At 44.5% G+C, this 24,942-nt stretch overlaps 1 protein-coding gene across 1 annotated transcript in view; it reads right to left on the bottom strand.

Moving 5' to 3' along the window:
• KMT2A (lysine methyltransferase 2A) overlaps positions 1-24,942 on the bottom strand; it is a 65,719-nt gene that overhangs the window by 13,089 nt on the left and 27,688 nt on the right. Inside the window, exons 6-27 of the mRNA XM_090027696.1 lie at positions 24,078-24,142; positions 23,428-23,802; positions 22,329-22,402; positions 21,704-21,832; positions 20,641-20,754; positions 19,004-19,150; positions 18,590-18,685; positions 17,640-17,760; positions 16,695-16,808; positions 16,080-16,264; positions 14,078-14,251; positions 13,515-13,625; positions 13,102-13,175; positions 12,488-12,681; positions 11,415-11,521; positions 10,683-10,820; positions 9,260-9,418; positions 8,907-9,024; positions 8,738-8,816; positions 8,346-8,506; positions 6,625-6,813; positions 996-5,307 (exon numbers count right to left, since the gene is read on the bottom strand). Coding sequence (XP_089883822.1) covers positions 996-5,307; positions 6,625-6,813; positions 8,346-8,506; positions 8,738-8,816; positions 8,907-9,024; positions 9,260-9,418; positions 10,683-10,820; positions 11,415-11,521; positions 12,488-12,681; positions 13,102-13,175; positions 13,515-13,625; positions 14,078-14,251; positions 16,080-16,264; positions 16,695-16,808; positions 17,640-17,760; positions 18,590-18,685; positions 19,004-19,150; positions 20,641-20,754; positions 21,704-21,832; positions 22,329-22,402; positions 23,428-23,802; positions 24,078-24,142 — 7,236 coding nt within the window. The remainder of the gene's footprint in view (positions 1-995; positions 5,308-6,624; positions 6,814-8,345; positions 8,507-8,737; positions 8,817-8,906; positions 9,025-9,259; positions 9,419-10,682; positions 10,821-11,414; positions 11,522-12,487; positions 12,682-13,101; positions 13,176-13,514; positions 13,626-14,077; positions 14,252-16,079; positions 16,265-16,694; positions 16,809-17,639; positions 17,761-18,589; positions 18,686-19,003; positions 19,151-20,640; positions 20,755-21,703; positions 21,833-22,328; positions 22,403-23,427; positions 23,803-24,077; positions 24,143-24,942) is intronic.

Genomic DNA, 24,942 nt, shown 5'->3' with positions numbered 1-24,942 from the left:
GACAAGCCTCATGCATGCACTCGTCTGCTTAGTACGCCATTGCCAGCATGGGGGGACTACAGCTTAAAGCCCTTAAATAAATAAAAAAAAAATCTTAATCCACATCTCTTGGTCCCTAAATGTACCTTCAGCAGTTCAGTTAGGTACCAAAATACTGCAGCGACTTTCCTACAAAGAGTACTACACTTCCATTGCATTATTTTCAATTCCTGTTCGTGAGAGATGGAAAATAAGAGGACAGAACAATAGCACTGAAAGAATCTTAAACATTTTACAATTCTATTTTTGGAGACCACTTGACCAAAAGACATTTCTACACAAAACACGGCACTAATTTTCCAGCAAAGAGCAACACTACCCAGCAGTTAAGGGTGTAACTAATCCCACATCCATTTGAAAGGGCAAAAGAATTCAGGAAAGCAGGATGCAATATTCCTAATGGGTTCAGCTGGGATGCTGCAACCCTCCTACACTCGCCAGAAGTACCACGGGATCTCCTATAGGACCCCAAGGGGCTAGAGACTCAGCCGTACCGTTTACTCCAAGCAGCAGGTACGTTCAGCAGCCCAGGACTTCTTAAAACAACATCCTAGAACCGTGGTTCTCAAGCTGGGTGGTGCAACAGGTGCTGCTGCAGCAATGGCTAGACTGCTAGCTCTTCCTGGTCTGCGAAGAGCTTATGGCAAAACTTCCTTCCTCTCAGATAAAGCACCACCAAGAATAATATATTGTCAGGGCTAACCATGACTTCCAATCTCGGATGCCTTAAGAGTTCTGCCTGGCAAAGTCCTAGCGCCGATTTCTTTAGGCATCTCTTTTCCCATTCATGGCAGACTCCATACTAGAAACTACCACTACCGAAGGATTTACTAAGAGAAGCCGAGAGAGAAGCTTGTGGCACAAGAACCAGGCGGGGAAAGCCAACTCTTTTTGCTTCTACATCAAAGAATCTTCTTGCTACTTCAAGAATAAAACAAAACCAGCATTTCTCTTACCCTGTAGCCGAGACCTGTGGTATGTCATTGGTCCCTCTGTCTGGAATGTGTACTTCAGAGGAACTGGTCCACATGTGAGAAGTTTTGTGCTTCTTTCCATTTCCTTTGTCTAAGGATGGTTGAATTCGCTTGATTTTTGGCTTTGTTTTTGTGAGGCCAAGCACCGAGCTACTTGCAGACTGCTGGCCAGATGATGGGGAGCCTCCAGGAGACGCTGAACTGGCATGCATCACAGATGTGGAAACCTGGTTTTGCTCAAGTCCGGTGTTGTTAGGCATGTCCACCAGCTGTGGAAAGCTCGACAACTGAGTTGCAGACGCAGAGCTGAGGTCCAGCTGGGAGGAGGCAATCCCAGTTTTGCTAGCTAAAAGTTGTGTCATATGCTGAAGCTGGTAAGAGCCTTCTGGATCTGTGGATGACGGAGCAACTGTCATGCCCAAAGTCTGTGCTGAAGGCAGCACACATATGCTTGACGCAGCTGTCATTGCTGCTGTGGATGGAGTTTGTGATGTCCCCAGTTGTGAAAACATCCCGGAGCCTGGCGGCAAAGCCATGTGCTGCTCCGGAAGACCAAGGCTTTGCTGACTGGCTTTGATCAAGAGATTGCTTATTGACCCAAGGTCTCCCAGCAACCCAGGGCTCGTTAAAGTTACCGAACCTTGTCCCAGAACGTGGCCAGGTACTGACCCACCGCTGGCGGGAGCTGCTGTGGCCTGCATGGACACTACATTCAGTACCGATGAACCTGATGCCAGTCCTGACACCGGCCCTGCTGCGAGGTGGCCGGTATCTGGTCCAATAACACTGGGAGAAGTGCCAACTGCTGCAGCAGCAGTGGCTGCTCCTACGCTCTGTGGCAGCAAAGATGTTTGCTCAAAATACATGACTCCAGATTTAGATCTTTTGATTATGTTAGGAACAGTTCTATGGGATGTTGAGTTTCCAAGGGTCCCCAAATCTAACGGGTGATTGGACAGTTGGGAGGGAGCAAAATTAATCAAAGTCATGTTGGAGACCATATCAGAAGAGGCTATGGCAGATGTGGTTCCAGACGGAGCCAGCTTTTTGTTCTTCCGTGACTGTAGACGGGATATTGGCCTTTTCTTACTAAGGCCAGAAGCTGGCGTAGAAGCTGCCGTGCCAAGATCGGTCCTCTGGTTTGCTTCAGACACTAAAAGCTGTGGATCAGGGGGTGGCTGTACACCAATAAGGAGACTTGATGTAGGACTGCCAATATTTGGAGGGAAACTGCTCTGAGTGGCAGTGGGGAACGGATGTAAATGCTGGTGATGAGACATAGGCAGCAGCCCTTTGCTAGTGGGTGGAAAGAGAGACTGAGATGACGGTAGACTGGGATTTAATCCCGTAGTCAATGTAAGCCCACTTCCCATGGGCCCCAGCACTGACGCACTGGTCTCCATCACACTCTGTGCAGAGCTGACGGAAGGCGTCAGTTGTATTTTTTGTGTAACACCATTGGGAAGAGTCTGGAGGACATACAGCGGCTGCATATTTTGATTGACTACAAGAAGCTTTTCAGTGGCTGGTTTTAAGTGGGGTGGGGTGGTCTGTACTGCAGCATTGGAAATCTGTGATGGACCAGGACTGTCAGTGGAATTGGGAACATACTTCTGATTTGGCAGAGGAACAGTAGGAGACACTGGCACCTGAATACCAGGGGTCCCGCTGTTCCTGGTTAAGTCCTGGTTGCTGCTGTGTCCTTGCTCCACTGGGCCACAGGGAGGGCTGGCAATATGCTCTGCGTCTATGTGACCCTGGATAAAATGATCAGGAGTCATGTGTCCTTCAGGGCTTGGGTCTACTCCTGGGCTTAACAGAGCTGCATCTCCTTCACTGGAGGCAGATTTTTCTGTGACCGTAACCCTCTTTTCCCCAGACTCTGCGGAGGGCAAAGCGAGGATCGACCTCTCCCCCGAAGATGAGAGCGAAGGCTCTGAAATTACAGCAAGTCTGTTGTGATTTTGACTGGGCACCGTAGGACTGCGAGTAGTGAGAACAGAGAGATCAGAAGGAAGTTCTAAAGGCAACTCAAACTGTTCCTCTGCTGATATAGAAGAAGAAACGCTACTATCCACCGGTTCAGCAGTCGGTAACTGTTGAGAAAAGACTTCGAACAAGCCCATGTCCTTGCCACGATTGCTATCGAGACCTAGCCCTTCCCCCAGCGTTAGAAGTTCAGACGAAGACGACTCTGGACTTTCTCCTAAAGCCTGCATAGACGGTGTATTCTTTAACACAAAGTCCATGATGTCTGAAGGGAGAATGTTTCCGCAGTCATCGCTGTTGTTGTTGTCGGAGTCTGACTTCAGCAGTTCTGTGTTAAAAGTATCCAGTAAATTCTTATCGGAGGGCGTGCTAGCATGAGCTCTGCGGCCTGTATCCAAGGAGCTCAGCTGAGCTTCCAGGGAATCTTGGCCCTGCGCTTTAACTCTGCTTACAGGGTGGCAATTATCTATCTTTGGATCCGTTTTGTGGCCAGCCGAGCTCTTGGCGACTTGTACTTTCTCTCCAGTTTCTTCTGTTCGATCAAGCTTTAAGTTTTCCGTTCCATTTTCTTTCCCATTTCTTTTAGTCACTTGATTCACTTTTCTTGTTGTTGCTGCAACACTCGTATCACTTTCCGTTCCATCATCCACACCATCTAGCTGGGAGATTTTTGGAAGATCACACTGCTCCTCCTCTCTGAATAAGTTGTGGGATCCAAGCCTCTCTTCTGCACTGGAGGAAACCACTGTCCTGGTAAAATTGTAATAGTACAAGTCATCCTCGTCTGAAGTGCTCAGGTCGTCTGCCCCATCTACCTGTCCTTCTGCAGACCTCTTTCCCCGCTTCTTCCCAGTCGAGTTGCTGTAGAAAGGAATGTCTTCCTCTCCGTAAGATCTCACACCATACAAAGGGGTCAGTCCAAAGAACATGTTAGACCTGGCCCGAGCACTCCTTCGAGGATACCGCCGCTTGTAGGAGCCGTCTTCTTGAGCTTTTGTTCCGTCCTGAAGAATCAGGTTTCTATCCTGGACAGGCAAATTCTCGTAAGAATTATTTTGAGATTCCTGGGCCGGGGCATCGCTGGGACTTCCCTGCACTGCAGAGCTGTCTCCTGGGGTTTCCGGCGCTGAAGACTGCTCTGCCAAAGCAGCTGGTTCTGTGCCCTTAGACTGAGCTTCAGAATCGCTTTCTTTTCGTGCATTTTTAGATTGGCTTTCGCTTTCCATCTTGAGGGGAGTGAGGGTGACTTTAACTGTGCGTTTTCTAGGAGCCTGACTGTCCTTTGAGGCCACTTCAACCTGCATCAGAGGAGCTTTAGAGTTGCCTTGTGCAGGTGGAGTCTCCCCAGCTTTGTCAGCTGAAACGTTATTACACAACCTCTGACTAATTTGTTCATTTGCCAAAACCTGGTTGAAGTCTGGTTTTAGGCTTCCTTCGTCACTGGCTGTTGCTTGACTCGAGTCTGGAAAAGATTTAATGGAATGTTTCTCTTTGAAAGCGTCTTTCATCAATTTTTTCCCTTTCTGTCGTTTCTCTCTGCAGGCAGAAGCCACCTGCTCACTCGCTGCAGAAGATCTGCTATTCACTCCCGCCACCTTCACGCTCTTTGCATCGGTGTCTTCGACTGACAGAGTTTTCTCTAGTTGCACAGGTTCTGTATGCGGATCGCGCTCTTTCCTTTGGCCTCTCTGATGTAAAGATGGAAAGGACATGGTCTCTTTGGCAGAAAATGTTCCTGAAGAAGGCTCTTGAAAAGTTCCTGCTTTATTAACGTTTAACTCTATGCCTGAGGAGCTGTGTGCTTGAGCGGACATCTTAGCATTTCCTGCAGAACCAGAACTATGAGCTGAAGAATCAGAGTCCTTTGAGCTCAAAATTTTTGTCTTCTCTCCTTTTGAAGACACAGTTTTAGGCATCAAGTCTGAGCCACTAGTGTGTTTTATTTCTGAAGACTGAGATCCATCCAAGTGACAAGTTTTACTTCCACTCGTAGGTACTATTCTCTGGGAGCTAGAAGTAGTAGGACTACTTTGAACTAGAGTACTTGAATTCACTGACCCTGTGAAGTGGTCTGTATTTTTTGCATGCAGTTCATGCTCAGAAGAGGACCCAATGCTAGATACCGAAGACACACTGTGTCTGGAGTAAGTATTCCCAGCTCTGGTGGGGGAAATCATTCGGAGTTTGGACTGCTGCTGTGACAAAGAGGAAGTACTGTGCCTCCTAGAGCCGATGCTTCTAAGTCCAGAGGACAGTAAAGGATCCCCCACTGTTACAATCTCATGGGTCATTGGTGTAGGGCTCCCTGAAGAGGAAAGAGTAAAACAGTGATTTTCACATGACCAGCACATACAGGTAACTCAGTTTAATACAGAGCCACGTGTGTCAAGAAATACAACTAACAAAAGCTTTAGGTAAGCTCTGTAAAACATTAGAATGAAGAAATACCCACCCCCCACATCAGACCCTTTGTATACACATTCCCTACGCAAAGCTGACAGCTCAAAATTTCTCGATGTCAACATTCACAGCTTCCGAATTAAACTTTGTATGATTTAATGCTACACTATATTTTGTTCCTGGCTATGACTGTAAACTAAATCCAACTGGAGGGCCTGGTGGCCCGGGGTGGGGGTACTTGTGGCAGGGTGGCTCTTATAAAACCCACAATGTTACAACCTCCAGAGTACGGCACGTGGAGGGTGCCTCAAAACCCCAGACCTCCCTGCCCTGTGGGTACTCGTTAGTTGGAGAAAGGCTAAGGCTGACAGAAACACGTTAGGCAGTCAGCAACAGTTCTCATCTGTTGCTCTCTGGTAGACACGACAACCGTCCAGGCAACGAATGTCTGGACTCGCCCTGGCCTTTGGGGGGGCGGGGGGAGACGGTAGATCTAGGGCAGCCCCCACTCCTCCACACTCTTGCCCAGACACGCGTACCAAAGGCTTTGGTGTCATGGCCACAGGAGTCAGTACAAGCAGACTCATCAGGCACCTGACTGGGCCTCTTGCACCTAGTCAGAGGATTGGCGGTTGTCTACAATATACGGTCCCTGAAAATTTACAGCCTAACTCTGGAAACATGATAACAGCATGTCAGGATATCCTAATTTTGTGACGATTCAAGGGGGCTAATCTCTTTGCTTTTATTTGAAAAGGAACTTGGAACGACACAATACACGGTTTCAGCTAACTTTGGGAAAAAAAGGTCAATAAGTCTGACTTCTTTTTCAGAAGTTGCCTTTCTATGAGTTCCATCAAAAAGACTGCAAAACATTTTTATAGGACTTATTAATTACCTCAGTTTTGTGAAACATTATTCCAACAGTTCTCAAGTGGGGAATGACTGATGCAAGGAGAAAGGATAGCCTGTCCACAGTTAAGGTAGAAGATAGGGTAGATTTGCACCTTACGGACTAAAGAAGGGTGCATCTCCTCCCCCCCTCATCCCGCTGAAAGATAATTTATGCTGTTTGCCCCCAAAACATCTCTTCTTATCCCAAATCCACTCTCACTTTTCACAATCTTTTCTACAGTCAACTTGGTACCAAAGAACTATAAGAATTTCTAAAAGCCGGAGCGTAACGCATACAGAAGCAATGGAAGAAAAATCAACCTAATACCTGCAGAGGGCAAAGGCCTAGACCCAGGAGACCGCTGTGTTGAGGGATAGCTTGGAGTCCTGATCCTGCCACCCTTTGATATCATAGGATAGTAACAGGAACCGGAGGTCTGAGAATGCTGGGGACGATCTGGCGACGGAGGGTTTACAATTTCTGGTGTACTGCGACTCTCTTTGGGTGGAGTTTCCACTGCAGAACAAGATTTTAACAAAACATAAACACAGTCACCATTAAAAAGCTGAGGTCTGCTGGAGCATCTACAACAACCTTTCCTCAAGCAAATCAAAGCACACTTGCCAAGCAAAATATAAAAATACTGTTATTTCGCATGACCCATAAGAAAGCAAAAGCCCACTTTCTTCCTTCTAAATAAGCTCCTTCTACTGAAACCTTTGAATCAAAAAACTCAGTGAACAAAGCTATGAACACATTATGTGGCAGCTTCACTATTAACCACACAAGCTACTTCTGGGACAATGATCTCATCTTTCTACGGATCTCTAAAGCTCCACCAGCACCAATGGTAATTACTAACAAATCAATCTCCTGACTCAATCTCCTACAACCCTCTTCCATTTCCATTAAAAGATTTGCATTATAATCGAAGTCCCCACGTACTCCTCAGAAACGTGAACTTAAATTCTGGAGCAAGGCCCAAAGGATTCTGTGCCAGTCTTATGCAGCAGACTTGAAACTCCATAGCGTCTGCATTTAAGTTAAAAATTGGAGAATTTTAATGGCTATTTGGACCAATAAAGCCCTAACTGGCTTAAAGCCCTGCCTACTTGTGAGATTTTCTCCTTTCCGGAAATACTACTAGAGGTACGATCAGCAGAGGCACTTGAATGGGAGCGCTGAGACAATACAGCGTTCTCAGTGAGGGGGCCACTGTCCTAGAGCTTACCCTCCCCATTTTAGGCCAGGACAGCCAAGGTGCTCTATCTAAAATCGCTGACTTCTGGACAGGGAGCAGCCCAGAGAAAAGGGGAGTTTTGCTGAGGACTGTTGGTACATTAACTGCTTCAGTTGGTTTGCTTTTGTTCAAGGTGCCCAAAATAGATAGGTGGCCTTTTGTTGATTAGGAATCAAATACATATGAAATGAATCATGTAACTTCCCATTAGACATGTGCAGTTTTAAGCAGTTGTAAATACGATGCATTGACAAAATACAACTGTACTGTAAAAGCTGCCAAGAGATGACGGTGGAGGTTCCAAAAGGGAATAATTGAGACTTGCAGCGCGTGTAGCCTTCTGGGAAATATTTTAGAACCATGGAAGAGGCAACATTATTTTGCTGCTTCTGCTAAAATGAACAGCAGTGATATTTATAACACTGGTATTTAGAGCAGTTTTGGTTTTGAGAGATAAGAGCCCAAGACAAACGGAACAGTTCACAATTTGGCAGTGCTAGTCCAGCAGTACTATTATTGCAAACAAAGGCACTACTGTAGCCCCTTATACTGGGTTCAAGATTTCAAAAGTTACCTAAGCAACCATGAGGGTTACAAATATTTTTTAAAAATCCCAAAGATATAGGTCACATAACTGTAAAAACAAGTGATCTGTGCATCCATTCCTATCTGAAATAGGACCATCTGAAAATTAAGACGGTCCCAAGCCTACTACAGAGAATGCAACCTCAAGGTCACAAGCCATTTAGCTGCAAACACAATACACTGAACCATGGTCTGCCATTAAAAGGTATCTTAAGGGACTTGCCTGTTAGCGGTGCTGGACTGTGAGCAATTGTCCTGTTCTCATCATGCTCTACAGTGCTATTGATATCTGGCTCTACGACAGGAGGGCGACATTCCACTATCTTGCACGTATACACACAGCGTTTCCGAGCATCCGTTGTGCTCCAGTACACCCTAGAACACCTGGAAAAGATTTAAAAAAAAAATGTATAACGAGTATTTCCACTAGCCTGGAAGACAACCTCTATGCTTCCCTCAGCAGCTCTAAATGCTTCCTCTTCTACTTGGTGTGTACTCAGCCTAATCCCAAGGTCCTTAATTAGCTTTACGCAAAGAAACCTCAGTCAAGTTCAGTGGCAGTTTCCCCACAACAAAGACCTAAGTCTACCTGATCATGAAACCACTTGTACTTACTGATAGCCAATGGGAAACAACTTGTCTTCGCAGTCTGAGAGATCGTTCAGAATTCCCAAACAGTCTATCGTCATTGAACCTAAGACAGAACGGACCAGAAGGTTTCCATGAGAGAGCAGACACCAGATTCCTGCATTAGGAATTACAGCAGCTAAGACCCAGACATTACCAATCATCATGTGGATGTTCTCTGGCTCCAAGCCACTAAGAAATTTCCTTCTCAAACTGATCCCTTCAAAATCCACAAAAACTCTTCTAAGAACCTCAAACCCATTCTCTGGCACCACCTGAAACAAGAACCCATCAGTAATGTGTTAATTCAAACAAACAACACAACACGATACACAAACACACGTTGGGTATAGTTCAGACAGCTTCTCTCAATGAACACTTGATTTGGTCTGCCCAGCATGGTTAGCCGTCACTAGTTACCCTTCCCCACTAGTCCTGCCAGGCCCTCAGCCATGAAGAAACCGTTCGCACTCATCTGTTAAGAAGCAAAAGCACCTACGATGATCTTACCTCCCCTTTGATCAAGTCGCGGTGTCGCTGGCAGTACACCTTCTTATCATCCAGAAAGACGCAGTTTTTGGCTCGGGAGCACATGAAGTGATAGTTGCTAGTGCAGGAAGTAAGGCAGCAGCCCACTGTGGCGCCTGACTTTTGGCAAAACTCACATCTCTGCAGAGCCAAAAACAGGAATTTTAGAAGGTTTCTAAACGAGCTCTTAAAATCAGCCACCATCAATTCATTTGTTTTAGAGAATGAAGAAGGGTTCAGAGTCCTGACCCAACTCCTGGTCACGTTGGTTAAGTAAACTATTCATTGACATAGGTTCACACCCAGAAACCTCAGAGTAGGAGGTGGGGGGTAGGGATGGAGAGAAGGAAGCAAACGTTTCTAGGTAAATTCAGACTCCTCCAAAACCCACAAAAGGCCATCCTGCTCATCCTTTACAATGAGCAGAGGTATTCACCAGCAAAGCCTGCACAAATCTGCACACAGCTACCTTGCCAAGAGCAGCTACTGCTACTGTACTGATTATTCATGACAGTCCTACCGCTGACCAATTCGTCCCAACTAGACTGCTTGTGCACCACTGACGCATACCAATATTTATGGCCAAAGTTTGGCCAGACTGGTCTCACAATATAGTTTGAACAAGTGCCTCCATTCCCACTTCCTTTCTTCCAGGGAGAAGCAACCACTGATTTACTACAAGATTAACCACCTTCCATGACCACTAGGAATCAGAGCAGAAAATTATATGCAACTATTTATTATTGTCCAACGTTTAAAACGATTAGCGCACGAAAGTAAGACGTTAAAATAATTAATCAGTACTTGGTTTTCTGAGCATCCTTCTGGGCTCAGCTGCTGCTGTTTATTCTCAACTCAAACAGCTAACCTGGAATTTTGATCTAGGCACAGTCTCTGTCTCTCATCCAAGTCTCACTAGTGTCATCAAATCAAACAGACAACCCAGAAAGTCCTAATTCTTTACCGCACCGTTGCACATCTTACACATTTTGGTGCAGCACTTAAGCAACAAGACGTGTCAAAAGTATGGGTGTTTTTAAAATAAAACTATGGTGTCTAAATTGCTCGAGTCAGACAATCTGTTAGTGAGAGATTCCCTTGGGGGAAAAAAAATTCTCAGTCCACAAAGTGTTACTCCCACACACTCCCATTACCAGCACCTTTTGGTTTCCCCTATTTTTTGCACTACGAGATTACAGCAACTCAGAAAGAAAAAGTAAGCTTTCCTATGCTTTCAGTTAGCTTAATGAAAATGTTGGGAAGTTATTCTTTGTATTACAATCCATAAAAGGAGCAACCAGATGAACAACAGGAGGAGACACGCACAAAATATCCTTCAGCCAGACCTCAAATCTGAACACTACATATTCTCAACTCTAATTAAGCACCTTTCGCTTATACCCACCAACTGTTTTCCCCTGATCACCGCCATGTGTACATTTTTCAGAGACCCATCGTCATCTTCAAACACTTCTGCTGACCATAAAGCACAGTTCACATGTGTCCACTCGTTCTGGCCAATGTAGAGGAGACGTCCAGCATCCTAAAGAACAGCAGGCAACAGAAAGTCTGTTCAAAGGTTCTGTAGTGCACAGCAAAGCACAAAGATTTCAGGAGTTCACTGGACTTAAAACCACCCAAAAATGAAGTCTAGCAAATTAGCAGTAATCTCAAAGTTTAAAAAAGGGATCCAAACTAAAGAGGACTGAAAAGGTCGAGTCCTCTTGGTCACATGTTCACAATCTGCAACACGCTCTATGAAGGAGGGAAATTAAACTCCTGTCCCTACAGGTTTTTCCTGCGCCTCCCACTATTATCAGTCACTTCATCCAAAATCTGTGCACCTCCTTAAGACTTTCTTTACATATGTTATATGACGAGCTCCTATCACAGCAGCAATCTCTCTCTCACTGCCAAGGGGAAATGCTGACATTAGAACTACAGTACATCCAACACCAGAGCAAAATACATAATTATTTTTCTCTTAATATAAGCTACAGTACTTTAATATCGGATTGCAAGCAAAGAGAACTTCAAATCACTTGCTTGTATTGTGCTTCCAGGTTCAAAGCAAAATCCGCTGTTAAATGCTGTTCCTATTACATAGCCTGTAGGGGCACGTATGCTAGGTACTTACGTTAGCACCATCATCGCCATACTTCAGACAGAGTGCGCACTGCCGGTTGTCTTCCACATCAGGAGGTGGATTAAGTTCAGGACTATCCTCCCTGCTTCTATCAGAGCCTTACAGCCAAAAGAAAGAATGTTGTTTATTCCTGGCAACCGGTCTTTAAAGAGAAAAGGCTGGGGAGGGAAATATTTATCTAGAAGACTTCTCAGTTTACAAGTCTTAAATGCACAAGTGTAGAAGAGCCAAAGAGCAGCCTACACAGTTCCAAATACCAGCCTGAAGTTTTGAAACTTCAGTCAGGCAAACTGTACAGCCTACAAAGAGCACTGTCTGGGGAGAAGGGACAGTTATGTACAACATTCCTGGGCTCAAGCTTGGCAGAAGAAATCCCAACCAACTAACAGTTCAGGATAACTTCCTTTCTTGTTTTTTCTCTTCCTGACCCAGAAGAGAGACAGAAGAAAGGACCAGTGGAGAGGCAAGACACCCCCAGGGCAAGCAACGTTTCCTCAACCTCTTCCTCCTCCATGGGCTTTAAAAAGAAAAGTGGGGAGGATCCATCCGCAACAGGAAGACAACTTATTGCCACCCGCAAGCTGGTTCTTCTGGCAAACCCAATCCAGAATTTTGCCCTGCTCCCTGCCCACCCCCCCCCGTCACCAGAACTTCCCGTGCTCCCCTTTTGGGGCTCTAGCCTTGCAGCTCCAACTACCCCTAGAGGATTCCCTGCTGCTGTCTCCATCCAAAACCTGCAGCTTCATGCTGCCTGCCATATCCTGTCCCTGCCTCCCTCCTCTGCAGCCTGTCCTGCTCCCTTTTTCTCATATTCCTTTGTGCCCAGTGTATCTGAACAGATCTGAAGGGGACCCTGGGTGTAGCTCAAGTAGCTCTGTCAAAGCTACACTTATCCCGACTGACTTGATAAACTCTAGATTAACAAGACACCATGGAACCATTTAAAGATTGCCCAAAGGAATAAATGCATCCACATTGCTCTGGAGAATTAATAAAGACCTGCCTTGGGTAGCCAAGTGACATACTGGGTTTAGGGCCAACTCTGCCAGAAGCTGTTTTCTTACTAGAGATAGGTGGTGTAGGAGGATGCAGAGGAGTTGGTGAATCTGGTTCTCCAGGCCCTTTGGGTTTTGGAGCAGGAATAATTTTCTTCATCAAAGGGGGCTGTTCAGTGCGATTGTGCTCCTCACGCTCCTGCCACTGAGCGTAGTTATGGTCAAGCGAAGGGGGAAGCACTGCATTTGGCAGCATCCCACTGCTGGAAATAAAACAAGTCAACTGTGAAGCCTGGACACATCTGGGAACTGCCAACTAGCACATCCACATTCAGCATCCAGAACTGTTCACTTCCACATTCGTGCAAATCCTAGCTTCTCAAACAGGCATTGCACCCTGTCAGGCATGCTTCAAGGCTTGCGCTGCGGTGTCCTTTGAGATAATCCATAACCAGAATGCAAGCAACGCTAGACAGAGACTGGCTCACAAACAGCCAACACCCTCTACACCAGGTTTCAGATCCTGCTTTTATTCCCTCCGTTTCGGAACCACAAACATGCATGAGCACAGGAATCTGCTTACTATTTTAATTAGCAGTAGCAGAACCTCTTTTTTTTTTTTTTTGTCTGAACAGCTGCCAATCGCTGCAGGTACTGCTACTTGTTATAGAAGAGTTACTTACTTGCTTGTTACTTTATTTGGCTCCCAAAACCTGGACTTTTTTACACTGAACCATGGAAAAACACGCTCCATTTGCTGAAGATAAAAAACAACCCTCGATTAGAAATGTTACAAAACATACACAAAAAGGGCAAGGACGTTTATCCAAGATCCACTGCAGATGCGCAGATTTCAGGCTAGTCAGAATAAGCTCTTAACCTTAAGAAAACTGCCGAAGTCTTTTACTTATTTTCCAGAGACAGCCAAGCAATGCTAAATGCTCAGGAGTACACTGAACTCAAAGGCACCATAAAGGGCAGAACCATCAGAAATTAGGGACTGAAAGGGGTTTTTTTTGTTTTTTTTGGTTTGTTTTTTTTTTACCATGTCTATGACATAATACACCATTTAAAAATTAACCGTCATCTTGCTCACCCGAATAAAGAAGGACTTGACCATGCTGTTGGCTTTTTTAATTTCTGGCTGCCCTCCATCTGAATTAATGGCTGCTTGAATAATCTTCACAATATCATCACTGAATTCCAACTGCAAGAAAACACACACATCTGTCATATCAGCAAATTACTCTTCCATATACTTGGGCCAGGCCCTATGCTTAGCCTACACGCAAATCCCCTGCAACTAACTAAAAGACATCAGCCAGAGCCCTACACTGCTTATACCTCAAACAGTCTGGCCAATTAACTGGCGGTGCAACTTAATTGATGAGGCACATTTGCCATAACCTCTCCCCAGCTCCTCAGCCTTTGGTACAACTTTTCACAGGATCTGTAGTTACTTTGGCCAAAATACCTGCTCAGCAGAGAAGAACCGACAACAAAGGAATATCGTTACTGGCAGGTTGGTAGTAGCACTGAAACTACTGCTTGTAAACCCAGACCCCCTCTTCACAAGAGAAGACTTCAGCATGTAACCAACTATTTTATAACACGTGGGGTTTACAATTGAGCCGCTGTAAGACGAATGAGGTTACGTACCACAGAAGTGTAACCGCCTTGATCCATTTTTCTTTTTACTCCTTCTAGGTCCAGAGGCTGCTGCTCTTCCTGTTTGCTGACCTCCGTTAGGACAGGAGGATCTGGGCCTTCAGGAGAACTTCTGGACGGTATGCTCTCTTCCGTCTCAGGATTTAAATCAGGTGGTTTGGCTGCCTGTTAACAAACAGAAGAGGACAACATTCTGCCTTTAGTGAATAACGTCACGCTTGAACACACTGTTCCTCTGCACAGATGTGGATGACATTAGTCTAAAATACAAGAGGTTCAATGGGCAAACTTCTGAGCTCACCTCCAAAAAAACCAAACAAAAGAACCTTAAGATTTTTACCAGCTTACTGGTGCTGGCCTCTAACCCTGGGAAACATGTGTCCTCTTTTTTTTTGGTAAATAGTAAAAAATAATAAACAAACCAACCAACCAAACACCAAAATCAATCAATGCTGAGCTAAACAGATGTGCTGTAACAGCAATTTTCCTTGCTATTTCACCAGTATAGTCTGAAGTTTTTTCCCGGCTCGCACATCTTCCTGCTTCTCACCTCTTCCTGGGCAGTGCCTAATACTGACCGACTACTTAAGACAGGAGCCTGGTCTGTGCATCAGAAACAAAAGTCTTCACCTATTCTGCTGCACACATGCAAGTCACAGGTACGTTTACAACAATCGGATCAGTTCTTCAGATTCTTTAGAAATCTGACCACACAAAACCGTGCCACTGAACACCACAGCCTTCAAATAAGCATCCAAATGTTTCAGCATCTGGCCAGAGCACCCCAAGGAATGACAAGAGCATCCACCAGAGCACCCCAGGGCATGACAAGGTCCAACCGTCACAAGCTCCTCCAAGACCGTTTCAGGCTGGACGTAAAGGAAAAGCTTCTTTACCGTCCGAGCTCGCGAGGCCTGAAATAGCCTCCTTTCAGAGGCGGTGCAAGCACCTACTCTGGACACTTTCAAGAAACACCTGAACGCTTATCTTGCTGGGATGCTTTGACCCTAGCTGACTTGCTGCCCCTTGGGCGGGGGGCTGGACCCGATCATCTTACGAGGGCCCTTCCAGCCCTAACGCCTATGAAATCTACATAAGTTTATGAAATATTTTTCCCGGCATAATGTCACTCTTCAAAGTGGTATCCTGTGTGGTGGGGTGAACTCCATTCTACAGAAGGACCAAAAGGGGCAACGCATGGTGAAGAGCTGCACCTTGGGTGACACATTGAGTGGGCAGCCAAGTAGGGACACAACTCAGGAGACTTAATTTCTACTTGGCTGTGATGCAGTCCCAGAACTATCACTTCAAGTAAGAAAATGAGCATACATTAGAAGCTCTGATATTTCACTATCCTTTCACTTCTTTAAAAGGCAGCTGAACAATATTATGCACAAAAGGAAGACTGCCAAAGAACCAGGCAAAAAACAGGCACATACTGGCATTGAACAGGAATGCAAGTTGGCTGCAGAGCTTCAAGTGACTGTGAACATTTTTTGAACTGAACCCAAGAGGTGACAACAAGCCCCAACTTCTTAGAAGCGGGCGTCTGGAATCCGTCTCACATACAACAATTTTTATTTTATTTTTAATAACTTAATACTTTTTAGTATGGACAGCAGGAAGAAGGTTGTTCGCACCAAAGGGGCTAAGTAATTAACACTGGTGATCCCAATTCTTGTCCTCAAGTCAGACAACTTCCCAAGCAAGTACTTCAAGCACAAAAAATCTCCTTCCTCAGCAGTGATGATCTCAAATTTGCCCTCTCTCTAAAAGGGAGATCTATCATCCACTAATCGTGCACACTGTAGAAGTCACTGATCTTTGGTATTTCGTGGGGAAACCTACAAAAGTAAGAAAAACTGAAATCACGTGCACTATGATTTATCAAGTACAGTAAGTCACCCAAAATAAGACATGAACCACAACCAGAACGCAAGCCACTGGCAAGAACAGGGCAAAAATGGGACTCATTCTGCAGTCACAAGCTCACCTGTCTGTAACGCAGCAAGTGACTTGTGGTCCTGGAATTTAACAGGGCTGTCAGAACCTGCTTCAGAGAAACCTGCAGTTCCTTTTCCAATGCCAGTCGCCATTCTGCAGGGTGCTGCTCCGTGCAGTTAATGCACGTGTATGCCACGCTCTCAGGCAGGTTAGAAAGGATCTCGTACATCTCATCTGGTGACAAAGAAGTGGCAAACATGAGTCTGGATGGCTGAACTATGGGTGCTGCTGGGGGGGGGGGGGGGGGGGGGAGGAAGAGAAACTACTCTACACACTACACATTCTGCCTAGGTAAATCTGACTCTGCCATCAAGAAACATTGTGCAGATCTGCTACAGTGACAGCACACTAGGTAGTTTGCGAAGAAGCCCTCAAAATGTGCAAACACCTGTTACAAGTAAATGTGATTCAGCTGCATGGAGACGATCATTTTTGTGGTTTTTTGCACAGCCCACAAAAGACGCCGCCGGTTCAATTCAGGTACTAAAATTGCGGAAATCCCAAAAAAGCGGTTGCGTTGGTTGACTACCTGGATTAGACCAACCCAAAACCCTAACAGCTCTCATTACAAGGGGGCAGAAAACTAAGACTAAGACCGTCTCACCTGAAAGGTTTTCACATTTGGAGTGAACCCAGCGATCACATTTCCCACACTGCATCATCTTGCTCTCATAGTCATCGTCATCATAGCATTTGTCACAGAGTGGACAGAAGTTTCCTTTATAAAAAAAATCAAGAGTCCTATCAGAATTCCAACTGCTGAGTTCACATCTGAGTATTTAATGACTATGACACTGAGAATCAAGGCCCTGTAAAGCCATGCCACCCATTAGGTAAGTGCTGCTACAATTACCCTTGAAATAAAGAATATCTCCAGAAATAACTGAAAAGTCATCTGGAGCATTGGCGAGCTTATATTTCCACTATGACTGAGGGCTTTATTTTTATTGTGAGGCTAATAAGATACATGCCCATATAGTTTTGTAGGAAGAAATGAGAGCGATAAAAAGCATTACAAAACCCAGAAAACCCTACCCTTTTCTGACAAACAGAGTACACTCAATTTCCTCTCCTAGCCATTTGACTTTCTGCTTACTGCTCGCGCCCCTTGAATTCATACATGAAGGACGGACGCAACTGACGAGGAGAGGGAAGAACAAATGCCCAGACCCACATTTTTTGTGTCACAACTGATTCTGTTTTAAAAACCTGACACATTCTCAGCTGCAAACAGGGAACCATGGACAACAATTCTGAAATAAACCCAATCATTTTGTAAAGCTTAGCCTCTGAAAGCGCTGAAGATTGCCACTAAGAGGCAGTGTTCAGCCACAGGAAAAGCAATCTCCACCTTTCATACGGCACAAGGTTTCATAATTTGTGCTTTAACAGATTCCAAGCCATGCCAATTATAGGCACTGCACACTGGGATCAGGGCTCAACTGCTTCATTGATCCTCACAGTTCTACAATGACATCTTCTCATTAAGATTACAGTCTCCTTAAGAATAAGTTCCCATGTCCGCTCATGGTGCAAACATTTTTTGTACCTTTAGCGAAGAGTTTGGCACAATCATGACACAGTGAGAAGTCATGAGACCACTGTGCATCCCACCCTTTGCCTGGAGTTGTTGATCCACAGCTCTTGCAGCGAACACATTTGGTACAGATCTGCAAGAAAGGACATACGTATTTGGATGAAGAGAGCATCTTTGCTACCATCTCAGGACCTCTATTCTTTAGTCCCAAAGGACTGTTCTGCAAATTGATCATCTAACATGCAGCTATGATATGACAGAGATAAACGTACTTTCCAAGGTCAGACTGGGTGGTTTCAACATATAACGCCCCACAGATAACCATCAAAGGAAGTGCTCCCCTCTTCCAAGGGAAACGCAACCACACAAAGAAAATACACCTTACCCCAGTTATTTTGCCACTGACAACTATGCCATAGTTAACCTTGCTGTAGCTTGAAAAATCCCAAGGCAAGACTAGGATGATGTTCTTTACAACCCCATGTGCCTGAGCAAGAATTAGAGGAAACTAACAAAACCTCAGATGCAGCAGAAAACAAATTCCTATTACAGAAGGGTCCAAAGTGTTAGGCATGCACCTGTCAATGCGCCAGTAACAACTGACAGCGGAAACCTATATTCTTTACTTATAAATGTCTTGGTCTCTTGTTCTCTCACACCACGTTCAGAAGGATTAATTAGGAAGATGATTAATCAACAGAAAGGTGGAGTGGGCACTTGCCATAAGAGCAACCCAAAAGCCATCTCATTATTAAGGCACTACCAAAGCTTCCTTATGAAAACCATGAACACCCTCCCTAAGGAGGCAGTACATTTTGGATGTTCACTCAGCGAAGCTGACAATCTGGTCATAGCATGAGAAACCCCGTCACATATGTCAAGGTCTCCATTTTGACAAGCTGAGCTTTGCTGACGGTTCCTCGAGAAACAGGCCAACACAGAGCTGTAGAAAGCAAACTCACCCAAACCTTCTTTTTCTTGGTGGGTTTTGTTGGGTAGTTTGGTCCGAGGCACTCAGGGTGATAGCTGTTTCGGCACTTGTTACACTCCAGCAACTGCTACAGAAAGGTCAAAACCAGCAATACTGTAACAAACAGCCAAGGAAGGACACTATCCCCGGAGCACTTCTTTTACGCTAGATCCCACATCCCGTGGGACAGGCAACGATCACAGCTAAGCTACTCGCCACGCAGTCAAAGAAACGACAATGCTATGCCATTATGTGTGAGGAAAGATTCTATGCCCCGGTGCTAATCAAATCATGACACATCTGGTCCCACTGCTTGATGATTTTGATGGGTTATTTTACAAGGATTTCCTGACCTGGGAGGGAAAAGAGTTAGCTTAAAGCAGCCCTGCTAAGTTATTCCTAGTACCTTTGTCGCCTGGTGTTGCCTCCCACAGACGTGACAGAACTTGCACCGACGACAGCACCAGTTCTCCAGCTGGTCCTCAAGGGGCCGGTCGCTCTCTTCTAAACAGAACTTGTGGAAGGGCTCACAACACACCTGGCAATACACAAACTACAAGGGGGAAAACTCAGCTAAGTCAAATGCTTTCCCAAATTCTCACCCAACCCACCTACTCCCAGGTCTGTTTCAAGCTCCACTTTTGAATACAAATGCTTGTGTCTGTTCTAATGAGGGGCTTCCAAATGAGAAGAGACTGAAGAAGCTCGGCCTACTCGGCTCAGGCAAGAGACTGGGGGGTGGGGGGTGCATGGTAAGGGTTTACATTACAACATACTGAACGGTGAAGAGAAAGTCAGTAGGGGTTTATTATTGGCTCTGTCACCATACAACAGCTAGGGGGTCATACCAGGAAACTACTAGGGAGTAAGTTTAAAACTAACAAAAGGAAGTTCTTTTTCATACAGCACGTAATTAGAGTGTGAAATTAATTGCCACAAGACATTGGGGCAATTAAGCCAGATTCAAAGAGGGATTGGATATATTCCTTTAGGAAAGGGGCATCAGTAGTGACTGAGCATGTGAATTAAGCATACAGCCTCCAAATCAGAACTTCCTGGACCTTCCATGGTGGAATCTGCAAGTGGGAAAGGAATAGGGGAAAAGCCCTGGTCATACCCTGTTCACTGCCTCTCAGCATCCACTCTCAGACATGGGTGTCTGGGCAAGATGGATCTACAGTGTGACCCAGTCAAGGGCAGTTATGTTTTTATGTAAATATTTTACCTTGACATGAAATAACTATGTACAAAGCCTCTTATGCAAAATTTTCCGATGCCAAAGTTTAAAATTAGGACCCCAAACCCATATGTGCGCATCCACATTTCAGGACCTAACCATGACATCGGAAGTCAGGCCACTTATTTCAATGCACAGAATATAGCGCCAGAGCCTAACTTTAGACAGCATTAGGTTTGGACGTTAATGGACATTTATTCTTTATGGAGAACCCAAAAAATGCTGGGTACTTGGATGCCAAGTAAGACGCTTCCTTCCTCAGCATTTTGAGTCTGTAAACCTGGTGATGGAGGAAGCCTTCCAGAAGCTCATTCAGCGATTTCTTTAACGCTTCTCTCAAATTTCCCCAATTTGGTTGTAACATAAGGAATGAGGGAAGAAGGATAACAAAGTTTTCAAAGCACCCGAGTCCCACGCTCAATAACTTATGAGCCGCTGAAGAAAAGGGCCGAGAGCCCAGATCCCTCCTGTCAATTTTCAACACAACTCAGGTCCCTAAAGCCAGAAAATGGGTGCTTCAATCATTAAGCATGAGACTTGGTGCTTTTGAAAAACTTTGCCCTTTGTCTCAACTATCAAGTCACTTCCTTTGGAGGTACTGCCAAACTCTTTAAACAATGGCTGATTTTATGTATCATGTGTTTGGGCACTACAGGACGTAACAGGATTAGAAGAGGAAGGAGTGGTAGACGCTAGTGAATTCCCTGTGGTTTAAGATGACCAGAGAGACTCACACGCACTATTGTTGGAAAAGCTCCTTGCTTGTCACGTTTTAAGACCGTCGACAGCACAACCAGATACTTTACCTCCACATGTCCACTGCTGGCACACAGAAAGCAGACCACCCTAGGAGTGATAGGTACCGAGGTCAAGATGCCTAATCCACCCATTTCCCAAACGTTCTCAACTTCACAGTCCTCCTGAAAGCACAAAAGTGTACACCATGCACAACAGAGAAACCCAACGTCAAGGCAAACACAGAACAAAAAAACCCCACTCCAACACAATGGCTGCTAGGCAGTGTTAACTAAGCAACTTCATTTTCAGAACAGCAAAAAAGTTCATCCCTCAAACCTATTCTTACCCAATAACTAGTCTTCTCTCACTAATCCTTGCTATTAAATTGACCCACAATAAACATGACAGATTTGTGAATTAGTAAGCAGACTTAATGAGAACATCTCATAATACACTCACTTCCACGCGTACATTTTTTAAAAATTATTTTGACCGTTCATAGTTTATGAATTATGATACTGTAGTATTTTTTTTTTTTTTTATAAAAACCCAAAATCTTTGCAATAGGAGACCACATTATAGTTTTAACTACTAAAACATTTCTTGAGGAACTGAAAGAGTAATTGGTGCATTAGTCTTGAAGATGCAGTAGGAAAGTGGTCAATGTATTTCAGTGACTGATATTAAAAAAGCTGCAAGATTCAATAGTTAACTTAAAACCCCAGACAAAACTCCAAGGACTGCTGTGACTTAGGTAGGATTAATAAAGGTTTCAAAGTACGTGGACTCAAGAGGCAGTCACAGTTTTACGTTTTTCTTGACGGAAATCCTTCCTTGAAAAGTTCACGTGCGCTTCCGTTTGTTGAGGATCAGTGTTTTGAGTTACAGTACTCTCTTCATCCAATACAGAAATTGTAATTGTAAACAGAGAGTACACGAAAGGCTATTAGTAGAATGACTTTTCAGAGAGCTGAAAGGGTTCCTAAACTACCTATTCATATTGTGGGATGGAGACCACTTAACCATCTCTAAGTTAAAAGGCAAGGGTATCGTTCCTGAGGGAAACCAACTGCAGTGTTTGTTTACAGCCAATCACATTCAAACCGTTTCCTAAGACATCTGGACCATTACCTTAAAGTCCACTCTGATCCTGTGGACTCCATCTGTAAGCGGTTTTTGCTTGGAGCTGCTTCCGTTGGACAGAGTACTGAGCAAATTCAATGTGCTGTTCTCTGGCTTGCTGACTGGAGGGGGCTTTTCCTAGAAAGTCAATTTAAAAAAACATTTATTCCAACACCAAAAACTATCTATCTATCTTAAAAAATAATAAATCAGGTTAAACAGAACAACGGTAATTCACGTACAAAGAAAATTAGCTGACGTGATCTACAAAACGCACAACTCAAAGCCGAGGCATAAAGGAGGTAAGTGAAGGAATCTGGCTCGGTAAAAAGCTTCAAATTTCTCCCTAAGGATAAGTAATGGAAAATTTGTCCTTTGTAAAAGTACACACAGATCTGGAATTTGAGTGGAAACCAGACTGTCCCCATCTCAGATTAACATTCCAGAAGTACGGAACAGAAGTAAATTCTGAATGAATTGAATTCTTAAAACAACTATTTACATGACAATCTTTCCTTAAATCATAGACAGCTCAGAAGCCAAGTCAAGGCTGCACATTTGTAACTGACAGAAGAAAGTAAGTTTCAAAGTCTTGTAATTTACTGAATATGCAGCACAAAATGCAGTACACCACCTTTTCTTTAGGTTTCTGTTTCACAGGGAAACTTGGACGGGGAGTGATTTTTTTCTGTTTGCTTTGCTCTGTGCCTAGGGAAGAAGAGAAAAATCATAAGTCAAGTTCTTGGAACTAAAAGCAACCTTTGGAAAGAAGAGGAATAATACGCTCAAGGAAATGCAATTTTAGGCCCACACTTTACTATGGACAGCTTCCTTATTTGCAGCTGTCCACAATTCTCTCTGCCTTCAGCATCCTCCTAAACAACAGGGCAAACCTGCACTCCCGAAACACACGTGACTCCCCAAAGTGCAACACATCCAACAGCAAAGCATTACCCTAAAACTGCGGTCTAAGACCTGTGCGTCTCACTTCGTAACATACACGCTACACTGATTTTCTGGGGAGGAATTTTGCTCCGTCTGGCCCATTCAACTTTGTTATGTGCCACGTGGACAACAATAACAACAGTTTAACACTGTGGCAACTGCACTTTAAACTAGACAGTCCTTTGCATATACCATATTGTTCGATTATAAGTTGACTGCGCATATTCGCTGACACCACATTTTTAGGGAAAATGGCTCCTGCCCCCATCCCCTCCCCACATCAGGTGGTAAAAGTATACAAAATCCTTAAACTGCTGGTGCTTTTACAAACTCCTACAGGAGAGTCATACAACTTAAAAAAAAAGGACACAGAGGGGGAGGGATGATGCACCAAACATACCAAAATAAAAAGAACACATACTGAAGTTAACTTAGTATTTTCAATGCTTGCACAAAAACACTGACAGTATAACAAAAACCCCTCAAAATTGCTGGGGATCCATATGACAGGGTGACCCTGCATATACGCTGACTGCAATTTTTATGATTCTTTTGGAGGAAAAAAAATAGGCCGACTTATAAATGGAACAATACGGTACTAAGTTCTAGATCAAGAAATCTGATTTTAAAATCAAACTTGCCATGAAATTTACTCTGGTTCACAAAGAATGTTCCAGTTTTACATTCCCTAAAAACATTCAATATTAAACAACCAGTTGCAACCTTTTACTCCAATGTCAGTTTTTAAAAGAGATGACTGGTTATTTTAATTAAATGTGTTCATTTACCTAATTCTGGCTGTGGAGTCTGCTTTTTCTTGGGCTCAGGAGGGACAGGTTTGGGCACTTCTTTCTTCAGTGGCCCTGAGCTAGGCAGCTGAGAAGAAGGGGAAACCTGCACTGGTTGGGGTGCCTGTTTGCCAGTTTTTCTGGAACCAGAAGCAGCAACCTGTTTGGACTCCGACACTGGGACAGAGGAGCCTCCCTCTTCGTTTTTCTCCTCACTGGGCTTTCGGGCAGGTTCGCTGTTCTTCTTCAAGGCATTATCTTCTCTTGCTAGGACAGTGGGAGGAACTGGTTTCTGCCCGGAGTCTAACTGGTTCTTCCCAGAGTGGCTCTCTTTCTTTTCATTTGTCTTGGATTTCTTCTCTTTCTTTTTCACAGCTGCAGACAAAAAAGCACCAATCAAGTCAGTCAAATGTGGTTACGTGACTTCCAAGCATCCATCTTATTTTACAATCAAAAGAACGTGAAAAATGCGCTGGGCTCTCGGAACACGGGAAGGTTGAGCACTAGTGGGAATAGTGCAGCCGATAACATTAACACATTTAATTTTGAGTACCACGGCCAGCGTGGTCACAGTGATTGGGGAAGAAACAGCTAATGATGAATTTAGCACCCAAAGCAGAACTTGCCAAAGGATAACCTGCTGTGCCTACCTTTAGCTTGCTTCTGGAGGTATGCTTTTGAAGGCATCCATTGCAGATTCTGGCATTTCCTCATCCTAGGATAAATGGAACGTAGAGGAAAAAAGATAAAATAGGGGTAAAGGGCTGGAAACACAAACTTATTGGGGCTTTTAGATGCAAAACCATTCATTTTTCCTTTAAAACTGTCTAGGGCTGAGCAGCCTTTTCACAAACTTCTGGCTCACATCGTCAGTTACTCAACTTGCAAGTTTGCACAGAGTTCCACCAGAGATAAAGCAATTATGGCGACATCTCTATCGGTTCCCTTTCTCGTACGCTGGGATCTGGGAGACACAGAAGTCTCCGGACACATTTGAGAGATCTGAAAAACCATGCCAAGCTCCCTCAATTGCAAGTTTCCTGGAATTCAGCGAAAGCTGGGCTAAATAGTTGGTGACTGCACGTGGACTTGGTCCGCAGGACAAAGCATCTCCCTCGTACGCAAATAACTTTGTTGATTATATGGAGTGGCGCAGCACAGGGTCAACAAATGTTTATTTTTTTCCACAACTTAAACGCCCAATTTTCATGCAATATTAAGTGCACAATATCTGCTGCACACCGGAGTCATGTTTCTTTTTCCTTTACCTCTGGTAACAGACCACTGGTTTTGAAAACTTGCCCAGGGCCTGGGAAGAGCTGCTGATAGAGGGATGACTTACAGACTCCGCTCTGCAGAGTGTTTTCACACAGATGCACACTATGCAGCAATTCTCACAGCTACGCTTTATAAATAGCTTTCATATCACAACAATCTTTATTTATGCCACTTTGCTTTGCTGCTGTCTCAAACAGATTATGCAGGCTGGTAAAGCCAGTCTAATGTAAAGACTAA

Source organism: Crocodylus siamensis, chromosome 14 (genome assembly GCF_052110815.1).
Source record: "Crocodylus siamensis isolate JL-2025a chromosome 14, ASM5211081v1, whole genome shotgun sequence".
NCBI lineage: Eukaryota > Metazoa > Chordata > Crocodylia > Crocodylidae > Crocodylus > Crocodylus siamensis.
The sequence above is the reverse complement of the archived record's forward strand: the minus strand, read 5'-3'. Positions and strand labels throughout refer to the sequence as shown.